Source organism: Limanda limanda, chromosome 13 (genome assembly GCF_963576545.1).
Source record: "Limanda limanda chromosome 13, fLimLim1.1, whole genome shotgun sequence".
Taxonomy (NCBI): domain Eukaryota; kingdom Metazoa; phylum Chordata; class Actinopteri; order Pleuronectiformes; family Pleuronectidae; genus Limanda; species Limanda limanda.
The window spans coordinates 26,797,244-26,819,485 of record NC_083648.1 but is presented as its reverse complement, the minus strand read 5'-3'; the positions used below and the strand labels follow the sequence as shown (position 1 = coordinate 26,819,485).

Here is a 22,242-nt window from a genome sequence, read left to right as displayed (position 1 = left end):
CGCTGCGTCACTTCCTTCTATCACTGTTTAACCGGCAAATCTGACGTGAAAATATTTTTATCACAGACGGAAGTTTCAAAACGGTAACTTAACACAAACTAGGGTTATGGCGAGGTGCTCTATTCTAACTAGTCCTGTTTGATTGCTGTGGTAACAGTGATTTCAGGTGGTAGAGAAGTCGTGATGGGAAGATTGCTAGTAGGATCTCGACTTTTGTCTTCTTTCACTTTATGCGCATGCTCCATGACGTCTTTACAGCGATTTCAACCACTCCGCTCCAGCGTTTCCGTGTTTTCGTGACCTGGCTTCGTGTAAACATAAGTACCGAATCCCAAAAATTTTCCGGATTCCGGCAATCCAGGTTACGTATGGAAGTCAGTGAATACATACATTACATACATACATGTATACATGCATGCATAAATAAATAGATAGATAGATAGATAAATTACAGTTCATAGAGAATGAATAGGGGATTATTTCAGTTTTCTTTTTGGTTTTATGAATGTTCTGTCGAATACGTAGACAGCATAGACAGGCAGATGTGAGAGGAAACCAGACCCGGCCATTGATAGAGTCTCCCTGCCAGTCCTACAGAAAGGACAAACTGGACAAACACATGATGTCTGAGCATCACAGAATAGCCTGTCAGCGCCGGTCAGAAATCCAATGTACAGTTCAAAATCATTAAAAGAAACACATTAACATCATGATTCCTTTAAGTTTTTGTGTCCCCCCCCCCCCCCCCCCCCACGCTCTGCCGCCACCGTCGCCCCCCCCCCCAAAGCTAAGGAAATTTCATCACTTAATCACTGAGTCCAATTAAATATGCCAAAGTGTCCCTGGGTACGATACTAAACCCAATTTTACCTTTTTAAAAGAGAAAGTGCTGTACATGCAGGCACTGTATGAATGTGTGTGAATGGGTGAATGTAAAACTGTAGTATAAAGGGCCTTGCGTGGTCATCAGGACTAGAAAAGCCTAACCATGTGTGCAAAATTTGAAAAATTATAATACATCTATGAATCCAGGTGAGTTGTGCAAGATATTAATGAAATTCCCACTGGCAGTCATTAAATATCATATTCACAGGAATATGAGGTCACTGTGACCTTGACGTACCAAAATCAAATCCTAGTCCAAATCAACGTTCTTAGTCAGTTACAACAGGATGTTTCTGAACGGTAAGTTACACCGTCCTCATGTTTGTTCAAGTTTTAGCAGGACAGTCGGCCAATGTAGGAGTAAGTACAGAGTTACACTGCGGAGTAACTTGTTATGTCCGCATTACTCCATAAATCAAAATTAAATCAAATCAAAGTTTATTGTCACATGCACCAATGACAGCGTCATTGGAGCAGTGAAATTCTTGGGACATGGCAGGCAGCATCTGCACAGAAGACGGGCTTTACAAAAATTAAAAAAATTGACATACCATATAACGTATAACATATTAAAATGAAGCAGCAGTTTACAGGGTGAAAGAGTGGGGTATATTAAATTAAATAATATGAATATATGTGAGCTAAGTACCTATTAAGTGTGACCTGTGATCTTGTGACCTGGCAGGAAACATCTACTTAGTACAAAAGCAGCAGTTTACCGGGTGAAGGAGTGGGGAATATTAAATTAAAAAAAATATGAATATATATGTAGTAAGTGCGTAGTAAGTGGGACCTGTGATCTTGTGACCTGGCAGGCAAGGGCTTTACAAAATAAAAATAAAATAACATACCATATAACATATAACATATAACATATAACCTCTAACCTCTAACATATAACATAGCAAAATGAAGCAGCAGTTTACCAACAGTTTGAAGCGTGGGGAATATTAAATTAAATAATATGAATATATGTGTAGAAAGTGTATTTGTATGGGTGGTGGAGCAGAATGTACATGGTAACTGTTCAGAGGGTCAGTGTTGCTGATTCAGAAGCCTTACGGCCTGGGGGAAGAAGCTGTTTCTAAGTCTGGTAGTCCGTGCTTGGATGCTCCGGTAACGTCTCCCAGACGGCAGCAGTGTGAGAATTCCACAGCCTGGGTGGCTGTGGTCCTTTATGATCTTCCGTGCTTTTCTCAGGCATCTTGTGCTGTAGATGCCTTGCACGGAAGGGAGATAACAGCCGATGGTCCGCTCCGCTGTCTTCACCACCCTCTGCAGGGCCTTGCAATCAGCAGCAGAGCAGCTACCATACCAGGCAGTAGTGCAGCCTGTGAGGATGGTCTCGATGGTGCACCTGTAAAGGTTTGTCAGTGTTTTTCCAAACATGCCAAACTTCTTGAGTCTCCTCAGGAAGTAAAGGCGCTTTTGTGCAGTTTTGACCGCCGAGTTCGCTTGTTTGGACCAGGTCAGGTCATCCATGATGAACACACCAAGGAATTTGAAGTCGGAGACTCTCTCCACTACAGCTCCGTCGATGTGTATGGGATCGTGACCCCCCCCTCTGCAGCTTCCTGAAGTCCACGATCATCTCCTTGGTCTTGCAGACGTTGAGAGACAGGTTGTATCTTGGCACCATGTTGCCAAGCCCCTTACCTCATCTCTATAGGCGGTCTCATCGTTGTTGGAGATGAGGCCCAGGATCGTAGAGTCGTCTGCAAATTTGAGGATGACTTTGGAACTGTGTGTTGCCACAACGCATCCCCTGAGGACCCGGACTGGAACTCCATCGGGCCCAGATGACTTTCGAGGCTTCACTCTTTGAAGCTCTCGCCTGACGTCAGCCACAGTAAGGGACAGAGTGCAGTCGTCTCGGTCCTCGGCCAGTCTCGCGGATGGAAGGGTGTTGGTTGCCTCAAACCGTGCGTAGAAGGTGTTGAGGTCATCAGGTAGAGAGGCTGCTGACTGATGATCACTGCTATTTATCCCTTTATAGCCTGTGATGTCTCGCAGGCCACCCCACAAGCGTTGGGGGTCAGAGCTGAGGTAGTTGGATTCCAGCTTGTCCCTGTAGTCTCTTTTTCCATCTATGATGGCCCTCCGTAGGTCCCATCTGGACTTCCTCAAAGCCTCCGGGTCACCGGAGTTGAAGGCAGAGGACCGTGCTCTGAGCTTAGCACGGACATTACCATTTACCCAGGGCTTTTGGTTTGGGAAAGTCCTTAAACTGACCCTAGGGACGACATCATCAATGCATTTCGAGATATATGCAGAGACAGTGTCTTTGTATTCGTTAATGTCCCCATCCGCTGCAACACAGAACACCTGCCAATCTGTGGTTTCAAAGACGTCCTGGAGGGTGCTAATGGACTCAGCACTCCAGCGTTGAACTACCAGAAAACACGTTTTTTCCTGTTTTAGGCGCTGTCTGTAGGTTGGGATGATCATAATAGAAGTGTGATCCGACTTCCCAAAAGCGCGGCGGGGAGGGGTTTGTAGCTGTTCCGTATTTGCGTGTAACAATGGTCAAGAGTCTGGTCACCCCGGGTGTGAAAGTTAATGTGCTGATGATATTTTGGCAGAACTTTCCTCATATTAGCCCTATTGAAGTCACCAACAACAATAGAGACTGCCTCAGGGTGTGCATCCTCAAGTCCATTAATAAATCCGTACAGATCCTCTAACGCGCACGTTTTGTCTGCCTGCGGTGGAATGTTAACAGCTGTGATTATAACGGAGCTGAACTCACAGGGGAGGTAAAATGAGTGGACTTTTACCGATAGCAGCTCCAGGTCTGGTGAGCAGTGTGCTGAAAGTGCAGCAACATCTGAGCTCCAGCGAGAGTTCACCATCAAGCATACACCTCCACCTCTGCTCTTACCTAACTCGGGGGTTCTGTCCTGCTGGTAGATGGAAAAACCGGCCGGAGTGACGGCCGTGTCAGGCACCATAGGATCCAGCCGGGTCTCCGTGAGCGCCAGCACACAACAGTTTGCGATGTCCCGCTGGAAGTTAACCCGTGCGTGAAGCTCGTCCATTTACTGTCCAGGGATTGAACATTTGCGAGCAGAATGCTCGGCAGCGGGGGATTGCAGCATCTCGTCCGAGATTTGCACAGGATACCGGCGCGCTTCCCTTGCTTCTTTTTCCTCCATCGGCGTATTGGTAAACACAGCAGCGTTAGAACAAAGGAGCCGCAGCAAACACTCCGGTAAGTTGAAAAAAACTCTGTATTTAGCGACGAACGTATTTCCAAAAGTGCAAGTCGATCATACTGTATGAGCGACAGTGCAGTGTGTGCAAAAAACCAAACAAGAAAAAGCGTAAAAAACACAAAACTGCGTAGTGCATGCGGAGCCATTGTCAGTGCGACCTTTCTCTACGGCGCACCTACACCTCCCTCCATACTGAGCACAGCGACACGGCACGTCAGAAATAAAGCTCTACCACTGGTCTCGAACAGTAACCTTCTTAGAGGAATGTGCACGGACACATTCTCTTCATGCATCCCTCCACGCTGCAGTGTTTCTTCAGCGTTGTTTGTTGTGGATAGCCTGTTGTAGCTAACAAGCTGCTAGCTCAGCAACATGTCTGCTTCGTTATGAGTTCTTAGTGGAGGGGAGGTGGTGGTAAGTTCAGAGGCTGGACTGGTAACGACTGGGTGGGGCTTACTGCCATGAAGGCATCATATTGAGAGGAAGTAGTCCTGACTGTTTTCGTACTTTGAGGGTACCTACTGACCCCATTCAAGTAACTATGTAAAGTAAAAGCCCAGAAAATGTATTTTACACAATATGGGATTCTTAAAGTAAAAAGTAGAAGCTTTACTGCAATAACAAAATGAGTGGCACACAAATCCTTTATCTACAATATACAACTGCTTCTTTATCTAAATTATACTTCTCCATTTTCATTAAATTTGAGCCGAAACCAATAATCACTTATTATGTCTTCAGCAACTCTAGAATGCCCACCTTGTTAAAAGTGAGGATTAAACATAAATGCAATTGGACAGTTTTTTTTTGACAAAATGAGCAACATAAAGATGAAACCATTGGCAGATTAGTCATTCGTGAAATGTTCATTGAAATCGTTCTACAGTTATGGCCCTTTAAGATATTGTAGAGACAAGAAAAAATAAGGAAAGCCTTTAACAGACATCTTCTCTTAAAATATTATCCACAGATATTCACCCCTGACCTCCCCAATTCATATGGAAAAGAAAGGGAAGCTGACTTATATCTTATGTCTCACCTACTAGTTGTTTAACAGTCAAGTTAGATAAAGTTAGTGAAGTTTTTACCATAAATATTAGAATGATGTTAGATCACTAAAATTGCCAACCACTCCAAACATCTTTGTGAACTATAAAGACCACAATTTACTGTGTTGATGAACAGAAAGGTGAATAATGTTGATACGATATGAAGTCTGTGTGATTATTTAATGAGTAGTTACCAGGAGTTTGAGCAGCCAGAATCGTGACTTGTAGTAGCACGTCTTGAGAGGGTTGATGAGAAAGAGCAGGAAGAAGCCGTACAGAGCCAGAGGGTTTGCCTGCATTGGTACCAGGATGCTGTCACTGAAGAGACAGGACAGCAGGCTAATGCACCACAGCACACCCAGCAGACCTGCAATCTATGCACACCCACAGACACACACACACACCCACACCCACACACACCCACACACACACTGTTCATCAATACAATCTGAGAAACAGAGCGACAAATAAACATACAACATCAATACCACTTGTCCTTTGACAGTTGCAAGAGGAAATGGAGCCAATCAACAGTGTTGTTATGTGTAATACAAAAGGCACGGCATTGGCTGGTTTTCTGGCCCCAGCTCAAGAAAGGTTGCCAAAGTGTGTGGCGTGTTATATGATAGGCCCAGCTAATCAACTATTTTTATAATTAATTTTAGCCAAGAAACTTACTACATATTCTAAACCATTTGTTTAATTTGTTACGAGTGTCTTTGCGCAGGTGTGCATGTGTGTGTTTTGTGTGTGTGTGCAATCAGACCTCAAACAGATGTTGGTGGGACAGGTTGTTCCTGGGGTTGAGTTCAAATATGAGCACATGGTTGACTCCTGCCTGCCTCCAGCCATACGTGTTGATGCCTAGAACATGAAGACAGGAAACAGTAAGACTGGTGGAAGGGATTGTGTGTTGTGTGATCATTGAGAAGAGAGACAGTCGGACAAAGAACCATTCAAGTTGTTTTTGTGTTTCAAATCAATCAATCTGCCTAACTGACTTCTGTCACATTAACGTGGCAGTGGATATTCTTTTGCACCTGAACATACATTTTCAGGTGCAACTAGGTTTGTTTTAATACTGGGAAATGTCCTTGTCCTCAGCTCAACTCAAAAATTTGCATCGGAGCAACTGTGTGTGTGTGTATGTGTGTGAATACCTAACAGGAAGAGAAATTCTATCAAGAGGAATCCTCCTCTGTAGATCCTGACCATGGGCCACACATCAGGACTACGAATCATAACAGCTCCTAATGAGTGACAGATGAAATGAAAGACATATTTCAGCAGCAGACATTTTCCAAATACTTTTTGCTATAGTAATAAAGTGTCTAAAAAAAGGTGGACCCAAAGGCATATTCAAGTCAAATAAACCAACATTCACAGTGTCAAATATATACATTTAGGGCTGGGCGATAAAATGGCTGATTTCGATAATTATCGTGATATAAATTTTCCTCGATAGAGATTCAAGACGGGTCGATATAACATCGATAGAACTCACAGATTACGAAGAAGAAGCAATGCCCCGTTTATCGAGGAACATAAATATGAATTCAGCAGGTTTTTATAAAGATCAGTTCAAGTGTGATGATTAGAAAACAGAGGAGCGGGTCACTTGTTGACCAGCGGAGAATTGCGCCAATGTGCAGTGGCGCAGATTTAAGTTAAGATAAGATCAAACTTTATTGATCCACACACTTGGGAAATTCTGTTGTTACAGCAGAAGGCCCGTCAGAATGTGGAGCACAAAATAATAATAAAGAAATATAAAAAGCCAATAGAATATATTTTTTTTTTATTAAATTAAGAAAAAGCTGAGAATGTACATTGTATACCCCTTTTCACTGTGTGTTTGTATGAAATGTTATATGTAAAGAAAACAAAATTGTACATAAGAAAAACATTGAACATAAACACAAATGTGCAAAAAAGTTTTTTTATAGTTATATAAATTATATCGCGATATATATCAATATCGACTGATATGAAAAAATTATCCTGATAAGATTTTTTTACATATCATCCAACCCTACATACATTTTGAAGTATAGAAAAATTGGAAAAATTTGAACAAACTATAAAACAGGTTTAAATCTTTCTGAAAAAGTGTTACAACTCTATGACAAAGGAAAAAAAACACCAAATCCTCATTGTTTTGATTCATTTTTTTCCTGCTGTGACCTACACTAACCACATGTTTAAGTATCAGAACTTTAAAGTCGCAAAAATAACAGATCTTTTGGTCTGTGTGTATGTGTGCGTGTGTTTGTTCTACCTGTAATGACCACTGTAACCATTAAGACAAGGAATACTCCACAATAAAGTCCGACTCTAAACGTGGTCCAAGCAGGTGCAGGCTGCAGGTAGAGACACAGGCAGCATCTTAGCAGGATATCATAGTGAAACACAACCAATATCATTAAACACTTCAATTGTTCAAACATTATATATATATATATATATATATATATAGTACCAGTCAAAAGTCTGGACACACCTTCTCATTCAATGGTTTTATCTTTATTTATTTCTACATTGCAGATTAATATTGCAGACATCAAAACTATGAAGAAACACGTATGGAATTATGTGGTAATCAAAAAAATGCTCAACAAACCAGACTATGTTTTATATTTTAATTTCTTAAAAGTAGCCACCTTTTGCTTCGATGACATCTTTGCACACTCTTGGCATTCTTTCAAACAGCTTAATGAGGTAGTCACCTGGAATGGTTTTCCAACAGTCTTGAAGTGTTCCCAGAGGTGCTGAGCACTTGTTGGCTGCTTTGCCTTCACTCTGCAGTCCAACTCATCCCAGACTCTCTCATTTGGGTTTAAGTCGGGTGGGATGGCAGTTGGAATCAAAAATCTAAAATTTGGACTCATCAGACCAAAGTAAAGATTTCCACTGTGTTAATGTCCATTCCTTGTGTTTCTTGGCCCAAGCAAATCTCTTCTTATTGTTGTTCTTCTTCAGTCGTGGCTTCTTTGCAGGAATTCGACCATGAAGGCCTGATTCACGCAGTCTCCCCTGGACAGCTGATGTTGAGATGTGTCTGGTACTCTGCAAAGCATTTATGTTGCCTCTAATCTGAGGTGCTGTTAATTTGCGGTTTCTGAGGCTGGTAAATCTAATGAATTTATGGTCAGCAGCAGGGGTAACTCTTGGTCTTTCTATCCTGGGGCGATCCTCATGAGAGCCAGTTTCTTCATAGCGTTTGATGGTTTTCGCTACTGCACTTGAGGATACATTCAAAGTTTTTGAAATTTTCCGGATTTACTGACCTTCCTTTATTAAAGTAATGATGGACTCTTTACTTACTTGAGTGGTTCTTGCCATGATATGGATAAGAACTGTAGTCGAATAGGCCTATTCACTGTATTGAACTGTGCACCAACCCTGCCTCTACACAACACAACTGATGATCTCAAACACATTAAGAAGGCAAGAGATTCCACAAATTAACTCTTGACAAGGCAAACCTGTTAATTGAAAACCCTTCCAAGTGACTACCGCATGAAGCTGATTGAAAGAAGGCCAAGAGTGTGCAAAGCTGTCATCAAAGCAAAAGGTGGCTACTTTGAAGAATCTAAAATATAAAACATATTCTGGTTTGTGTAACACTTTTTTGTTTACCACATAATTCCATATATGTTCCTTCATAGTTTTGATGTCTTCAATATTAATCTGCAATGTAGAAAGAAAGAAAAATAAAGAACCATTGAATGAGAAGGTGTGTCCAAACTTTTGACTGGTATTGTATATATATTTAATTTGATCTATATAGGTATTATAAATATTCTGAACTGTAAACCAGTATATCTCACATAACTGGTCCCCTGAGCTTTTTCTGTACGCACATAACTGTTGAGGAGTTTTTGAACATCCTCACACATTACTGTATATGCCATTATATATTATGATTATAGTGTAGATTACATCATAACCGTAAACCATTAAGAGAATAGTGCCTGTCTAGGTTGCTGGCTTAGGGACATTCATATCTAACTCAGATATACCAGACAGAGAGGTACCAACTCTCACCAACTTTAACTCTTTTGCATATTTTGTAGTAGAGGAAGATACATGGGGAAGCTGTGGGAGACATCTTCAGACTTGGGGTGACAATAGCTCATGTTACTCTGTTAGCGTTTGTATATTGTTTCCTGTTTTTCTGTTATTTGTTTCCTCCTGGTCTCCTTGGAACATTACGTCTACATTAAAACCTTCTGCGTAAGACATCAGCCCCTTCCTGAGTTCTCCTTTCACCAGCTTCCAGAAAACTTCCATAACAATAGCTACACCATCCACCCACCAACTCCCCCACCCATCCAACTCAATAGGTATAAGGACATTATATTATGTTATCTTCTTGTATCTCTGCAGAAGCACTACTGCAGTTCTGTTATTTCATTATGTCTTCAAAAACAAACAGTATCTTTGCATATATATTTAATAACATATAATTTGATTTGGCAATAATGTACAGTTGAAGTGAAGATCATTAAATTTTAAGCAGCTGTTCTATGAACTGATCAGAGAGGCAGAGGTAAAGGGAGGTAGCAATACACTGGGAGTATAATTTTGTAATTAATATAAAAAGAGAGAGACGTTTTGTGCTTCAAGTTTCTCCACATCTCATCTCTATGATCATATTCAAAAGACTTCTTATCAGACTGGAGAGAGATATCTTACACTCTTATTCATATTCAATAAGTGCTTCCTTGTTAAAATGTATAACTTAACTGTAAGAGGGATGCAGTCCAGCAAATTATTAATATATTGGGAATATAATCATTTTGTGGTGTAGCTGACGATGCAATAAATGACTTTTGAAGCATGGGTTAGCAGTCACTGGCTCTCTTTTCATTCACAGAGGCAGTACAGTGACAAATTAAAAAGTGTATGTGTGTGTGCTTGCATCTGACCTGTGCAGCTCCCAGGGGAGGTACCCTCAGCCTCTTCATGGCCTTCTGCCTGTCACCACCTTCCAACTCTGTTGTGACCAGTGCCTGAGAAACAGAGATTTAGAGATTTGTCCTGTTCCTCTATGATCATACCAACTTCTTTCAGAATCGTAACACTGTGGATCTCATACAACCTGCTGTAGCAATCAGGTATATATGTAAATGTGAATATGAGCAAGATGACATGTATGCGCCCGTGGACAAATTCTATACTTATGTTTTTGGTGTGAAAAGAGATGATTCCAAACATTGCAGCAAATGGACATAAATTATTCATTCTTCAAAAATTCACGGGACTGTGAGGGTCATTCCAGCTTGCTTATCGAATATGTGTATGGTGGAACTTTAGCTATGGGTCAATGTCCTGTGGATCAGCATTTTTTTCACTTTGACTTTCTGGAATGACTGCAGGACATCCATGTGAATGTCCTGCAGTCAGTCAGTTGAATTCTGTGATTAAGTCACATATGAGGTTTCCTCATGGGACATAAGACTCTATTAATTCTGTGTTATTTCTGAAGTGTCAACTCCTCTGCAGTCATGTGAGGGTTTTTCTTTTGGTCTAGCCGACCTGCAGCTTTATCTCTATGTTTTATTGGTCTTCCACATTTAACTTTGAGATTTCGTTCTGGAAGACTCTTCTTGCTTTATATCATCGATCAGGTTTATGTTCAGATACTTAGCCAGTCAGCTTTGAGCCTATGTTTGCTGAGTGTTCACACAAAGAGTCAGAAAATGTATCTTTCCCTGTCAAATCTTGATGACAGCTACTCACTTGGGCTACAAATGTCGAAGACAATAAAATGTCTAGAATCAACAGCAACCAGCCAAGTGTAAGTAAAGAGTCGCTCCCTTAATTTCTGTGTTATTGTTAAATAATGGTCAGAAAAATATTTGCAGAATATTATGACAGTGTTATCACAGTGAAGAAGAGCTTTGACATTTCAAATATATAGACTGTCATCACATTATTGTATTATCCTTTTTTTCCCCTGAAAATCTGTTATAATCAGCACATTTATGATTGAGTTATGGCAAAAGACTTAATTTGGGAGGCCATAGTGACCTTTGATCACCACACTATAAACATTTCATCCTCAAGTAAATGTTTCTGTCAAATTTGATGAAATTCCCTCAAGGCCCCCTCACTCATGAAAATGTGATGGATGAACCCAAAAACACTCTTTTATTTTGAGAGTGTTCTTTATTCAGATTTTTTGATGATTTGCCTCACACCCTTGTCCTCTCTCTCAAATAACCCCTGATCACAGGCAGATTCTCTCTGCTCCTGCTCAAATCTGTTTGCTCTTAAATATGCTGTTGATGCATTCCTGTCCCGAGTTGTGCTTCAGTTTAAGTCATTCTCTTTGTGCTCTGTACACTGAGCTAAATTCTTTACTCGGATTTTTGTATTTAACTCTACATATAAACAATTGTGTGTGTACCTCAGTTTCAGAGATGAGCTGTGTGATTTTCTTGCATGTGTAAAACGGAGCCACTTCAACATGGGCCACCCTCCAGTCGGCCCCCCTCGAAGTCTCCAAAATCTTATCATGCTTCTTTAGGATCTTCCTGAAACCTGTGAAGTTCAGGTTCTGTAGAGACACAGAGGGAGAGACAGAACAGTGTTTGATGAAAAAAGAAGAGAACAATCAATACAAGCTTAATGAAACACTTGAGGAAAGACGTGATATGAGCTAAAGAGGAGTAAAAGCTCTGCATGTGGTCCAGCTGTGTTTTGTAAGAAGATGTAATGCAGACTGGATGTGAATTATAAGCTTGTTCTGCACTGACTGAACAGTGGGGATAAAAGCGGCTTCATCTACACATGATTTTGACTGAGTGAGAACAAGCTGTGAACATCCATATTATAAAGTTAATATGGTGAACATTTTAGCTCACAGCAGTGTATTCACACGTCCAGCAGCTGCAGAGCAACATTAGAAGTTGTAGTTATTTGGTCTGGTTGGTCTCCACAACGTCCCTGCTGGATGCTTCATTACGTTCACCAGCTAAAACGTATAAACAGGTGGACAAAATTGATGGTACCCTACCGTTAAAGAAAGAAAAAACCCACAATGGTCACTGAAATAACTTGGAACTGACAAAAGTTATAACTAGGGCTACGTTGTAGCACTGATGGGCCCGAGCACATAAGTTGAAGCCTGTTGCGGACGGTGGAGAGAGCAATCGATGACCAAGCGCATATCTCTGCGTTGCATGCGCACTGCGGCAAAGATAAACGCTTCACTTCCTGCGTCCGTCACGCGATGTCGATCCTTGCCTGCTAATTGCTCTTTACGGTCCACGCTATCAAATAGCACATCACACTGTGAAAATTGGATGTAAATCAAGTGAAAGTTGTAAAACAAAGCTTACTTCCTGTTGCCAGTAGGTGGCTCAATCACAACTATTACGTACAGACTAATACAACTGTTCAAGTTGGGGCTCTGATGTAGCGTGAGCAGTTTTGTGTCAATTGGACAATGTTACAATAATTTAATTTTCACACTGATCAGTAGGTGGCACTATGACCCTGAACTAATATTAATAATTGGAGCTGTTCAGCTCAGGAATTGTGATCACAGGTCAGTAGTTTGGAGCCAGTTGGATAATGCAGAGTGGATTTACAAAGTACTTCCTGTTTCATGGCGAATCAGTAGGTGGCGCTATGACACTGATGAAATATTGACACATAGAGCTGTTCAGGCTAAGTCTCTGATCATGTGACAGAAGTTTGGTAGTGATAGGACAATATACAGTGGAGTTATGACAACATGGTGTCCTTTGGCGAAGGTCGATCCTCCGCTGCACCTCAATGTTTACACGGTTTGAGGAAATGTCACAATTCTGACCATGATCCAATGAATTGACTGAGCTCTTTTGAGCTGTATATTGTAAAGCAGCCAGGAGCAGTTCAAAGTATGAAACATGTCACTTCCTGTAGCCACCAGGGGGCGATGTCATTTCAAGTAATAATTTCTGTGTAGATGTCATCAGGCCGGGACTCTTGTCTTACAAGTCTAGTTTGGACTTGATTGGACCGAATTTGTTCCGAATCGTGTTTTGATGGCGTTTAATCAAACTTTGACGCCACGCCACGGTCACATGGTGTGACGTAAAATGTATCTTTAAATCAGTTTTTATCTCTGACTTGTTGTGATGACACTCACCTCAATTTGAAGTTGATCTGATGAAAGCCCTTGTACAAGTATGTCAAAGTAAGAATGTGGAATATGGCCAAAATGGCCACTAAATGCAAAATGGCGGGCTTCCTTTTGCGTTTTTCATAATGCGCTGAGACACTTTATTGTGCATCTGGTCATGATACACCACTGTCCTCATTGTCGTTAGGATCGGTGAAAGCTAAAAGAGTGGGCTTTCTGAAGGTGGCGCTGTTGAGCCATTTTGCCACGCCTATTTCAAATTACTCCAGACTACAATAACTTTTTTGGCCTTTGTATTTTCCGCAAACTTTGGTCGGAATTTGAGCATGTCTAGGCCCTGAAAAATACCAAAATGGCAAAAAAATAATTATAAGAAATCCTTACAATTTCAATAGGGCCTAACACCGTTCGGTGCTCGGGCCCTAATAAGAATAATCCTTACAATTTCAATAGGGCCTCCCACCGTTCGGTGCTCTGGCCCTAATAATCCTTATAATTTCAATAGGGCCTCCTACCGTTTGGTGCTCGGGCCCTAATAATGCTTACAATTTCAATAGTGCCTCCCACCGTTCCTTTCTAGGGCCCTAAATAAAAATGTACTGAAAATGAACTAATGAAAATCAGACATTGCTTTTGAATTGTAGTTCAACAGAATCATTTAAAAAAACGACCTAATGAAAATGGCTTGGACAAAAATGATGGTACCCTTAACTTAATATTTTGTTGCACAACCTTCTGAGGCAATCACTGCAATCAAGCGATTCCTGTAACTCTCAATGAGACTTCTGCACCCGTCAACAGATATTTTGGCCCACTGAGCAAACTGCTCCAGCTGTCTCAGGTTTGAAGGATGTCTTCTTCAGGCTGCGTGTTTCAGCTCCTTCCACAGATGTTCAATAGGATTTAGATCAGGGCTCATAGAAGGCCACTTCAGAATAGTCCAATGTTTTGCCCTTAGTCATTCTTGGGTGTTTTTAGCTATGTGTTTTTGGTCATTATCCTGTTGGAGAACCCATGACCTACGACTTAGACCAAGCTTTCTGACACTAGGCAGCACATTTAGGTCCAGAATGCCTTGATAGTCTTGAGATTTCATTGTACCCTGCACAGATTCATGACACCCTGTGCCAGATGCCGCAAAGCAGCCCCAGAACATAACCGAGCCTCCTCCATGTTTCACAGTAGGTAAAGTGTTCTTTTCGTTGTATGCTTAATTTTTTGCGTCTGTGAACGTAGAGCTGATGTAACTTGCCAAAAAGCTCCAGTTTTGTCTCATCTGTCCAAAGGACATTCTCCCAGAAGCTTTGTGGCTTGTCAATTTGCATTTTGGCAAATTCCAGTCTCGTTTTTTATTATTTGCTTTCAACAGTGGAATCCTCCTCGGCCCTCTTTCATGAAGTCAACTTTGGCTCGAACAGCGACGGATGTTGCGATCTGACACTGATGGACCTTGTCCTTGGTGTTCACCTCTAATGTCTTTGGAAGTTGTTCTGGGCTCTTTGGTTACCATTCGTATTATCCGTCTATTCATTTTGTCATCAATTTTCCTCATGCAGCCACGTCCAGGGAAGTTAGCTACAGTCCCGTGGACCTTAAACTTCTGAATAATATATGCAACTGTACTCACATGAACATCAAGCTGCTTGGAGATGGTCTTATAGCCTTTACCTTTAACATGCTTGTCTATACTTTTCTTTCTAATCTCCTGAGACAACTTTCTCCTTAGCTTTCTGTGGTCCAAGTTCAGTGTGGTACACACCATGATACCAGATAGCACAGTGACTACTTTTCACCCTTTAAATAAGCAGACTGACGGATAGCAATTTTGTCCACGTCTGTACTATGGTGATAGGCAGGATGATGGTGTTAGTCCTCAATGGTTTCATTGGCACTCTTCATCCGAGAATCTCAGAGTGCCACAAGTACATAGTTAAAATCAAAGTCCTAAGACTCAACTCAAAGTAAAAACGCCTTCTTTAATAAAAAGTTTTTTTGGCCAGTCTTAAAAAATCCAGGGTCTGTGTTGCCCTCAGGTGGTCAGGGAGACCGTTCCATCTGCTTCCACCCAGCTGAGGCGGTGTATGAAATCATTGCCAGCACTGATGTAAAAAACTAAACACAAAACAAGCCGCGCCGTCTGGCAACGACCACAGGCTGGCCAGCCCCTGCTCCATAGTCATCACAGAATAAGGACTCTAGTAGAGCAGGCAGGCTCTGTTAATCCAAAGTCCGCAGAAAAAAATAGCTTTAAAAAGTCACATAAATCACAAAAGCGGTAACAAAGTGTCAAGAGGAGCGGCAGCCAGCGTACCCTCTCCGACCAACTACGTCTGTCTCTGGTTCTTATCGGCGTTCTGCTTCCTCACACGTTGATTTTTCCGGTTGCAGGTATATCCTACATATTTATTTTAGTACCAAAAGTGGATTAAATGACTGATTGGTTTATTTTAATTGACAAACTGAGTAAATAGTTAAAAATAAGAAGTTGACATTTATTGTTCTCTTTAGTTATGGTAACTCCTGTTTCAGCAATGAGGAAAGGACACAAACAAATGATTCGCCCTAAAATACCATAACTTGTGCATCTCAAACCATGCATCTCAAACCACCAAAAAGTAGGGATTTATTATAACTAGAGATGGGTATCGTTTAGTTTTTATCCGATACCGGTTCCTAACCGATACCGGTGCCTAAACGGTTCCTGAACCGATACTTTTTTTTTTTTAAAGTGCACAAAACGAAGCTTGACGTCATTTAAGAAAGGCTTTTTTATTGCCAAATATATGAACTGTTTAAAGTAGATTATAAATATAAATGAATACAAAAACGTTTTAACTCAAAACTATGAATAATATATGAACTGTTAACAAAAGTTTACACTATACTTAAATAAATAAAAATAAATACAAAACACACACACTCTGCTTCGGGCACCGAAATGAAGCACCGAAATCTCCGTTGCATTTCGGTCCGGGTAGGTACCGGTTGTATTGGAACCGGTTCCAATATGGCACCGGTTCTCGGTACCCAACCCTAATTATAACCCCTCTGTGCATTGTCCAATCAGCCTCAAAACTGTATCACATGATCATAGTCCCGCCCTGATCAGATCCATATGTCAATATTTACTCTAAAGCTTCTTCAGCACTGAGCCCACTGTTATGTAGAATCCTGTAAACTTTTTAATTTTTGATTTCAAGTCTTTCAGACTGGTGCTGGTAGAGAGTCTACAGTCTGGTAAACACTAATTGAACAGTGAACACAGAGAACCTGTGTGTCCAACCACTAACATGCACCCACTGTCACACCAACAACAACCAACCAGCAGACCAGGCAGGCGGTTTTTTAGTCAGGCTGTGCTTTCATTATATCTGCCTCGTGTTAAGCCTAACTTGGGGAAGACAGCTTTCTGTTATAAGGCACCCTACATTTGGAATAAGGTCCAAAAATCTTTAAGGTTGTGCTCATTTGTTTCATTGACGGAGTTCTCGAGTCTGGTCTCATGTAAATCAATGTATTAACTCTTCAATGTATCAACTCTTTATTGTACCCTCGGCACCATTGTAAATGAGGGTCTTATCCCTCAATGTGTTTTCCGAGGCTTAAATAAATATTCAATCAATAATTATGAAGAATAAATTATATAAACTATATGTCAACCTGTACTAATTTAATTATTTAAATACGAATGATTATTTATATATGCTTTCATTGCGCCTTGGGAAATTTAAACAAAGCAGTAAAAATGTGTCCCTTGTGTTTGGTTATTTATGTGTGTTGAGATGACGTGTGTGTGAGTGTGTGTGTGTGCGTGCGTGCGTATGTACCTGATAGTTCTGCAGTAGTATGAGGCTCAGGTAGAACTCGGAGAAAGCCAGCTGCAGATCCTTGATGTTTCTGTGTTTACATCGTTCCTGCTGCGACAGGGCGAACACCGTCTTCCTCCTCCTCAGGCCACTACTGTTAACTGCGCTCTCTCTCTGGGCATCCAGTGAGGACTGCAGCTCATTCTGAAGTGTGGCGAAACGCCGCTGAGCCTCAGCTAGCTTTTCTGTAAAAAGAGGAAAACGATTTAAAAGACAGAGAGGATGATATAAATTTAACACAGCTAAAATAACAGAACTTTATTAAGAATGCCAGACTAATGTTGGGTAGTTAATTCCTTTGATCTGGTTTCTTAAATATGTTAGAAACTTTCCTTCCTGTATTACAATATTTTAGCATGTTTTTCAATTGCACATTCATGCTGTCCAACTCCAGTTCTACCATATCCCAAAGCTAATCAGTTGCAGTCATTACCAGAGTAGAAGGTGTTGATCTTGGCCAGTTCTTTTTCACATGTCTGAAAGAACTTCTCCTCAAACTTGGCGTAGTATCTCTTAACTGTATCTTCATCTGTGACTGTGAGAAGATAAGAGTAGTTAGATTCATGAAAGAGACTTTAATAGACCTGAATTTAGATGAGAAATTAACAGGGGACTGTGTGTATAGTTCTGTTTATCTGTGTCTTCTTCTTATTTGATCACACTTCAAACAGCAAAGCCCTGTACTGTCCTAGTCTGACCAGCAGGTTGGAGCAGAGACACAGCAGCAGGTCTCCTGTTTCCAGATTCTCCATTGCTGCTTCTGTTAACACCTGACTTTTTTGTTGTGGAACACACACACACAAATAATCTAAAGCTATCTGAAAAAGCCCTTATAGATAAAGCCATATAACGACATCTAAAAAATTATGATGATGAAGATCTGAGAAGAAAGAGGAGGGTTAGAATCATTATTTTTAGGTAGTCACAGTTACTCTATAAACACTAGCAGGCTGTCAAACATTGTGATTAGGACTTTTAACACTGGGATCAAGACAACCTAATAGTTCTGTCATTTGAGATGCATTTTATCAGACAAGTGGAGACTTCTCTCTACATCCCAATTGGTCACAGCTTTCCATCATTCTTGACGTGCATAGAAAGGGACCAGATTTCACTGCTCCACAACGTGCTTCCATTTGTAAACACAGCTGAATCTTTTCCATTTCCATCAACTGTCCTCTCAGACTGCCCCGGCTAACGGGGCCTTAAAATGTGATCCGATCCCCCTGAGTTTGCTTTTTCACTGATTTTCACAAAAATCGGTACACACGAGCATCATGACTAGACAAACAAAAAAGTTTCAAGGAGCATTGTATTTAGTGGCCATTTTTGACCATTTATACTTGTTGTATTTGAACAACTCCTCCTAGAGCTTCCCTCAGATCAACTTTAGATTCAGTGAGTGTGATCTCAACAACATGTAGATGAAAACTTCCTCAGTTTTTTTGTGTACATCACGCGGTAAAACTGTTTCACACGATCATAGTCCCGCCCTGATCAGATCCATAAGTCAATATTTACTCTAAAGCTTCTTCAGCACTGAGCCCACTGTTATGTACCAATACAAAATAAATCATCTTAAATCTTCATCTGATAAAAGTTGTTAAGAAAAATATGTATTAGAAACCAATCTTTTGAAAACTGTAAGGTATAAAGTTTTGTGTGATTGTGTGATCAGAAATATAATAAAGTTAGAATCCTGTAAACTTTTTAATTTTTGATTTCAAGTCTTTCAGACTGGTGCTGGTAGAGAGTCTACAGTCTGGTAAACACTAATTGAACAGTGGACACAGAGAACCTGTGTGTCCAACCACTAACATGCACCCACTGTCACGCCAACAACAACCAACCAGCAGACCAGGCAGGCGGTTTTGAGTCAGGCTGTGCACACTCAGTGATACACTGTGTTTCAGACGGGCTGCTTTTAGACAAGACACCAAATTAACTAAATTGGAGTGTCCCAGCCATTCCCTGCCTCCATCACCCCTCCCTCCCCCCTTCCCACCAGCACACAAACACAAAAACAGCCACCACAGTCAGACTACAGTAATCCCCTTATCCCTTTTTGGCCTTATTCTGCTCTTTTATTTGTGTCTCAGCTCATGCCATCATGATTATTATCATTATTACCATTATGGAATGTCTGTCTCTCAGTAATAGGCTGTACTTTCCACTGGTCAATTGGTGTTTTTTGTTTTTTCAGCAACACCCCCCTTTGCTCTCAGTTACACACACTTACACTTCACCACCCTGTGCAGAGGTGTTTTCTGCCATCATGGCGCTGCAGTAGTTAGACAAGGACATAGTTTGCCATTTAAAATGATAAAGGCTGGTTTCATTTGTCCCGGCTTTTTGGAATATCAACCCTACTGCTTCATAGAACATTTAGAGGCACTGTATAGATAGCCGGGTGTTGAAGTTTCTGTTGCACTGTTTTATATTGTTTTCACATACACTACCGTTCAAAAGTTTGGGGTCACCCAGACAATTGTGTTTTCCATGAAAAATCTCACTTTTATTTATCAAATGAGTTGCAAAATGAATAGAACATATAGTCAAGACATTGACTTTATGTTTTTGAATGAAGTATCGATCTTTATTGTCTTTATTTTCAGTCATCACATGCCTTGAAGCTAAATTTAAAAGCTGTTGGCTTAAAGAGCAATTGAGAATTTGTGTTTATAATATATATAAAAGATTAGTCGATAAATCGTTTCTATAATTGATGATTAATCGACTATCAGAATAGTCGTTAGTTGCAGCCCTAAATACAATGAACTCGAAATGAGAAAATAATATTTAATTTATTAAGAGTACACTTCAGTTCAGTGTGAAAATTAATACTATTAAATTGTACTTTATTTGTTTTATTTGACACTCGGTTTTTGACTTCAAACAGACATTGATAAAAACTATTAGGCTACTTCAAGATTATTTTTTTTTATGCTAAACTATACACAGTGTCGATATTCCTACAGAAATGTACTTGAATTTTACTTTGGTTTTCATTTATTATGTTGTTGGACAGCTTAATGTAGATTGATATATTCCTTTTACTTTAATTCACCAACCTCTTTCACTAATCTTATTTTGGAGAGATATGGGACTGTTAAAGAAGTTCAGACTGGGCTATTTTTTGCTTTGGAAAAATGCCTCGCAGTCCATACTTTGTTTTTGTCAGATTTGTTTGTAACAGAAGATTATTAAATAGATATGAATGAAGTTTTATATTATATTAATCGAAAAAATAAGCGTTAGAATAATCAATAAAAAAAATAATTGAGAGGTGCGGCCCTAGTTGATATATTTTACAATGAGCTCAAGTGTTGGACCAACCATCCAAGGCCATTTTCTCATATGAAATCTAGACATGTCCACACATCTGGGGCCTCATTTATACGTACGTAGGATTCATACTAAAACTGTACGTGCCCAAATGACATATGCAAAAAAGATTCCGATTTATAACACTGGCACATGCACACCTCAAGGCAATATTCCCTTTATTAATCACAGTCCGCCTGACGACATACCTATCTGAATCTAGGGATGCACCGATCCGATATTTGTATCCGATTGTATACCGATATTGAAGAAATTTCTAGATCGGGTATTGGTGACAATGGATCGGCTGATCTATTCAGTGTAATTCTATTCTGTGTGCTGTGAGTGACGTCATACGCAAGCATCACGCCGTGCGGAGCCTACAGTGTTTACAAAATGATGGAGCGAGCGAAAGGATCGGCTCCCCCGTGTCACTTTTGAGTTTGGGGGGGGGGGGGGGGGGAGGAGAGATCCTCGTCCGGTGGCGCCTCATGGCATCGCTGGTGCGGGGGCTTTTTCTCCTTTTCTTGGAGGGGACCGGGTACGGCGGTCGGCGGCGGCGACTCTGGACGCGTGTCGGGCCCTTCTCGCGGATCACCTCAGCTACGGCGCCCACTGGGGGAACCCTCCGTTCGCGCGGGGGACTACTCCGGCGGTTGACCTAGCAGCTGACTTAGAACTGGTGCGGACCAGGGGAATCCGACTGTTTAATTAGTATCAGTATCGGATCGGTATCGGCCGATACTAAACCTCAGATATCGGTATCGGAGGTGAAATAAGCGGATCGGTGCATCCCTATCTGAATCTGCCTCAAAGTCTGCCCTCTGCACGCCCACATTTAACCATAAATGGTCAATGCAAAGCACATCATGAATATTAAATTAGCATTCTGACCAATGGTTTTCTATGGTGAATCATGACATCAAGCTATGAGAAGAAGAAGTGAAACTGTCTGACACCGACATCAAGTTGTTTTTTTAGAGTTGGAGGTGAAGAAGGACAGGTTGTTTGGTGGGCGCAGCAGTGATGTCAAAGAAAATACACTGCTGCTGCTGATGATAATACACTGAGTTAGAATGATAGAACGGAACCTGAAATCTTATCTGAATATATATATACTTAAAAAATTAGTATAAGAGGCTCTACATTGAAAGGTAAATATTATACAGTGTAAATTATCACACACATATTGGCTAATAAACCAGAGCGGTGAGTACTGGTGAGTAGTGGTGAGTGTTTGTACTAGGATGGTTCATCACCAGACAACAACCATCTCAGTTCACACAACAGTTAAACTGGAAATTACACCGTCCTTCTACAGGCAGGGTCTGTTAAATGTAATCTCTGACTGATTTGGACATTTTTCTTCTCATATACAGCTCCTCTAGGTAATGTCTTGAAATGTTCTGGGTTGCAGTACAATGGTCAAAGCATTAAAATAATGTCAATCGCTTCTCAGATTCTTTTCCCCATTAACATTCTAAGAAAATTAAGAGTGTTAGACCAAGTGGAACATATATCTCCCTCTAAGGGCATGATCAGACGTACACAAATGTGTGAACGAGGAGGCAATTAAAACATTCACTTCCGGTGGTGCAGCAAATCCGCAGCATGGCTTGGCTTGAGTTCAAATTTGGTGAAATTTGACCAGCGACGTCTGTGTACGAAACATGCTTTATAAATAACATATACACTCACCGACCACTTTATTAGGCACACTTGTTCAACTGCTTGTTAACACAAACAGCTAATCAGCCAATCACATG

The 22,242-nt window shown here is 40.8% G+C and overlaps 1 protein-coding gene across 1 annotated transcript in view; it reads right to left on the bottom strand.

Annotated features, from left to right (window-relative positions):
- The window catches only part of LOC133018578 (xenotropic and polytropic retrovirus receptor 1 homolog), a 69,549-nt gene that overhangs the window by 11,374 nt on the left and 35,933 nt on the right, over positions 1 to 22,242 (bottom strand). Inside the window, exons 3-10 of the mRNA XM_061084973.1 lie at positions 17,586 to 17,687; positions 17,114 to 17,337; positions 11,565 to 11,714; positions 10,081 to 10,164; positions 7,428 to 7,509; positions 6,310 to 6,399; positions 5,916 to 6,013; positions 5,344 to 5,523 (exon numbers count right to left, since the gene is read on the bottom strand). Of these exons, the coding sequence (XP_060940956.1) occupies positions 5,344 to 5,523; positions 5,916 to 6,013; positions 6,310 to 6,399; positions 7,428 to 7,509; positions 10,081 to 10,164; positions 11,565 to 11,714; positions 17,114 to 17,337; positions 17,586 to 17,687 (1,010 nt within the window). The remainder of the gene's footprint in view (positions 1 to 5,343; positions 5,524 to 5,915; positions 6,014 to 6,309; positions 6,400 to 7,427; positions 7,510 to 10,080; positions 10,165 to 11,564; positions 11,715 to 17,113; positions 17,338 to 17,585; positions 17,688 to 22,242) is intronic.